The sequence below is a fragment of the Nematolebias whitei genome, chromosome 19, assembly GCF_014905685.2.
Source record: "Nematolebias whitei isolate Nwh7 chromosome 19, NemWhi1, whole genome shotgun sequence".
Lineage (NCBI taxonomy): Eukaryota > Metazoa > Chordata > Actinopteri > Cyprinodontiformes > Rivulidae > Nematolebias > Nematolebias whitei.
Genome location: NC_056516.1, coordinates 39,272,925 through 39,277,555, shown reverse-complemented (window position 1 = coordinate 39,277,555; position 4,631 = coordinate 39,272,925). Strand labels below are relative to the sequence as shown.

At 45.9% G+C, this 4,631-nt stretch overlaps 1 protein-coding gene across 2 annotated transcripts in view; it reads right to left on the bottom strand.

Annotated features, from left to right (window-relative positions):
- Positions 1 to 4,280: 4,280 nt before the first annotated feature.
- The window catches only part of atp9b (ATPase phospholipid transporting 9B), a 39,831-nt gene continuing 39,480 nt past the window's right edge, over positions 4,281 to 4,631 (bottom strand). For both annotated transcript variants that reach the window (XM_037693201.1, XM_037693202.1), the window contains one exon: positions 4,281 to 4,538. In XM_037693201.1, the coding sequence (XP_037549129.1) occupies positions 4,402 to 4,538 (137 nt within the window). In that variant the 3' untranslated portion in view covers positions 4,281 to 4,401. The remainder of the gene's footprint in view (positions 4,539 to 4,631) is intronic.

Sequence of the window (4,631 nt, the reverse complement as noted above, 5' to 3'; positions counted from 1 at the left end):
AAACAGGAGCTGAAAGGAGCAAAACAGGAGCTAAAAGAGCAAAACAGGAGCTGAAATTAGCAAAACTAACCAAAAGAGTAAAACAGGAGCTGAAAGGCACAAAACAGTAGCTAAAAGAGCAAAAACTGAAAGGAGCAAAACAGGAGCTGAAAGGAGCAAAACAGCTAAAAGAGCAAAAGCCGAAAGGAGCAAAACAGGAGCTAAAAGAGCAAAAACTGAAAGGAGCAAATCAGGAGCTAAAAGTAGCAAAACAGGGGCTGAAAGGAGCAAAAACAGTAACTAAAAGAGAAAAAGCTGAAAGGAGCATAACTAACTAAAAGAGCAAAACATGAGCTGAAAGAGCAAAACAGTAGCTAAAAGAGCAAAAGCTGAAAGGAGCAAAACATGAGCTGAAAGGAGCAAAACAGTAGCTAAAAGAGCAAGAACTGAAAGGAGCAAAACAGGAGCTGAAAGGAGCAAAACAGTAGCTAAAAGAGCAAATCAGGAGCTGAAATGAACAAAACAGGAGCTAAAAGTAGCTAAACAGGAGTTGAAAGTAACAAAACAGGAGCTGAAAGGAGCAAAAACAGTAGCTAAAAGAGAAAAAGCTGAAAGAAGCATAACAGTAACTAAAAGAGCAAAACAGGAGCTGTAAGGAGCAAAACACTAGCTAAAAGAACAAAAGCTGAAATGAACAAAACAGGAGCTGAAAGAGCAAAACAGTAACTAAAAGAGCAAAACAGAATAGCTACAAGGAGCAGAACAGTAGCTGAAAGGAGCAGAACAGGAGCTGTAAGGATCAAAACAGCTAAAAGAGCAAAAGCTGAAAGGAGCAGAACAGTAGCTAAAAGGAGCAAAACAGGAGCTGAAATGAGCAAAACAGGAGCTAAAAGAGCAATAACTGAAAGTAGCAAAACTGTAGTTCACTGGGAAAAACTGTATAGCTAAAATGAGCAAAACAAGCTGAAAGGAGCAAAACAGTAGCTGAAAGGGAGAAGAAAGCTAACTTACCTTAAAGAAAGAGAATCTAAGAGGAGCGAAACATCTAAAAGTAAAAACTACAAACAGTAGCTAAAACCTAAAGATATAAGAAACAGAACCAGCAGCTGAAGCAGATTTAAAGACATCGCATGTGGGAGTTTCTTTTTAAATAACATTCAATATTTTGAAAAATATAAAAGTTGCAACAGCTGAAAATCTCAGCAGCCATTAGCAGAATGAGCTGGAGATTTTGAGTTGTGAGCAGCTAAAATGACTCAAAGTCTGCAGCCGAAGTCAGATTAAAGCCAATGCTGACTCAGCACCTTATGATTTCATGTTTTTATCAACTTCCTGGAAGTTTCCAGGAAGCTGTGGACCCAAACTTCCTGTTATGTCTTGTGATCTGATCCGGCCCAGAGTCAGGTGAGACAGTAGGAAGCTGCATCAGGACACATCAAAACTTCGGCTCTTAACCTGAAGTTTTTGGCTGTTTGAACGGTTTGTCCTCTTCCTGCTGCAGTCATCCATAAAAAAAGCAAGTCCTAGACTCGGTCTTTGGACACGCTGGACCCAGAACCTTCACGGAGTTCCCCTAGACTGCTGCCTGCAGACAGGCAGGTTCTATCTTTGGAGGTTCTGGCAGCAGGCCCGGTTTCTGTGATGACAGCAGTCACATGAAGGTTCTGAAGGAACCGGTCCACGCCTGGAGGTGCAGCAGGGAGTCAGCTGACCTGGTCCGATGTTTCTCTGAGCCTCCTTCTGGAGGAGCAGACTTTCATTCAAGACCCGGTTCTGTTGGGTTTCACTGAGTTAGTGGTGCTGACTTGGTGTTCAGTTTCTGCAAGTCAGAACTTTTCACATCCTTAAAAACCTTTGTGCTTTTGGAAATCTTTAGCTTTCAGCTGCTATTTTTATAATGTTAGCTTTCAGCTGCTGTTTTGCTAACATTAGCTTTCAGCTGCTGTTGTGCTAATGTTAGCTTTCAGCTGCTGTTTTGCCAATGTTAGCTTTCAGCTGCTGTTTTGCTAACATTAGCTATCAGCTGCTGTTTTGCTAACATTAGCTTTCAGCTGCTGTTTTGCTAATTTTAGCGTTCAGCTGCTGTTCTGCTTAAATGGACTTTAATTTGTTTGGGAACATTTCAGTTTTTGCAGCAGAACCTTCAGCTGGGGAGGTAGAGCGGTTACTTCTCAGCGAGATGGTTACCGGTTCAAATCCTGGACGGGGGCCTTTCTGGGAAGATGATCCTGATGAAACCTTCACCTGATGTTTCCTGAAGAATCTTTAGCTCTTTTTGTTCTGAAGTCAATCAGCTGATGAGGGTTCCCTCCAGAAACAACAGCTATCAGATTTCGGAGGTTCAGTGAACGCATCATGATTTGTGGTAACGTCAGTTTTGTTTCTACACTTTTATTTAATTAAGGATCAAACTGACTCAAAATAAAATTCTTCTTGGGTTCTGACAGACATCGGACTCAGTGCAGAACTGGGCTCCTGGTCCAGATGGTCTCTGTTACATAACACCTCCCCCTCCTGGGTCTGGGGGTTCTGGTGAAACCCAATCGTTGTGTTTGGACACGAGAACGAGGCCTGGAGGCTCTCCTGACGTCTGAGGAGCCTCGCTCGCTTCTGACCTCATGGACATCTGCTGGTCCTGACCTGGCTGATGGTCCTGACCCAGCTGATGGTCCTGACCCGGCTGATGGTCTTGACCCGGCTGGTCTGGACTCAGTTAGCGGGGCCACTGATGCTGCTGTAAATACCTCCACCAGTCCGCAGGTCATAAATACCTGAGGTGTCCATTGACCTGCGGGCACAAAGCTTCAGAGGCTGGAGCTGATCCCCGGACTCCTCACCACCACAGTCCGGACCGAACCAGAATCAGACCCAAACCACACAACAAGCTAAACCAACAAAAACCAAACAAAGAGTTGAGTTTTCTTCTTGTTTTGGATGAAAGTTTGTCGTTTGGTTTCTGTTCTGATGCTCCTGGACTCTGGTCCTGACCTGGTCTAAGACAGAGTCCATGTGTGTGTCTGAGAGGGAGGAGGTGGAACAGTGAGGCTACAAGGAGCAGAGGTCACAAAGGTGCAGAACTTCAAGGACTTGGGGTCCACTGTCCAGGAACATGGGGAGTGTGGTAAAGAGGTGAAGAAGAGAGTCCAGGCAGGATGGAGTGATGGAGAAAAGTTTCAGGAGTGATTTGTGATAAAAGGGTGTCAGCAAAGATCAAAGGTCAAAGGAAAAGTTTACAAGACAGTGGTGAGACCAGCTATGTTGTATGGTCTGGAGACAGAGACATGGACAAAAAGACAGGAGACAGAACTGGAAGTACCAGAAATGAAGATGTTGAGGTTCTCCTTAGGAGAGACAAGGATGGAGAAGATCAGGAATGAGATCATCAGAGGTACAGCACAGGTTGAACAACTGGGAGATAAAGTTAGAGAGGACACACTGAGATGGTTTGGACATGTCCAGAGGAGGGACAGTGGTTTGGACATGTCCAGAGGAGGGACAGTGCATATAAGGATGTTAGAAATGCAGCTGCCAGGAAAAAGACAGAGACATATGGATGCAGTTAGAGAGGACATGGAGGTAGTTGGAGTGAGGACAGAGGACAGAGTGAGGACAGAGGACAGAGTGAGATGGAGGAGACCCCTGAAGAGGAAAAGCTGAAAGAAGAAGATTTATCTATAATTAGTTTCCTTCAGTTGAAGCTGCTGACGAGGCTGCAGCGTTTTACTTTGGAAGGCCAAACTTTTATTGTGAAGGTTCCTGTGGTCTGTGCCTCCCTCTGTCGGTCGTCGTCACTGAACGACTTCAAACGAACCAAACCTGAAATTTCTCATTTATTCATCGTCGTTTCATAAAGAACAGAACGTTAAAAACAGGAAGTTAAAACTTTACACCCACAGGAAGCCACAAACTTTACATTCAGCTTGTAAAAAAACAAACACCTTCGATCCAGGTCCGGTCAGAACCAGAACCAGTTCCAGTCAGAACCAGAACTGGTCAGAGTCAAGAGTACCAGGTCCGGTCAGAACCAGAACTGGTCAGAGTCAGAACCAGTTCCGGTCAGAACCAGAACATTTGCAGAACCTCAGTGTTCCCTGGAGCGGCGGCGAGGGATGATAAAACTCATTCCTCCTCGAGACGTCGTCACGGCGACCAGGTGTGTTCACCTGGTAACACAAGCAGCCGACGGAACGCTGACATCTGATGCAGATGAGAGGCCACGTGCACACAGGCTCACGTGCACGCAGGCTCACGTGGACGCGCCTGCGGAGCGTTGGAGGACGACGTGTCTTCCGTCCGTCAGCAGCTCGACACCAAAATGTAGAAAACGCTTAAAAGCCACTTCCTGCTCGGAGCAGATTTATTTAAATCCTTCAGAGCCAACGAGATCATTCAGGTCCTGCAGGGTCCGGTTCTGACTGGACCTCAGGACGACAGTTTGGAGTAGCTGGGGGGTGAAAACTTTCGCTTCAGGTACTTGATGATGTAGAGAGGAAGACAGCTGACGAGCGTGATGGACGACACCTTCCACAGGAACGGCCAGGTGGTGATGAAGGACAGGTCTGAGGACAGACGAGAACCGGGTCAGAGCTCCACAGAACCACAGACACAAGAACCGGGTCAGAGCTCCACAGAACCACAGACACCAGGACTAC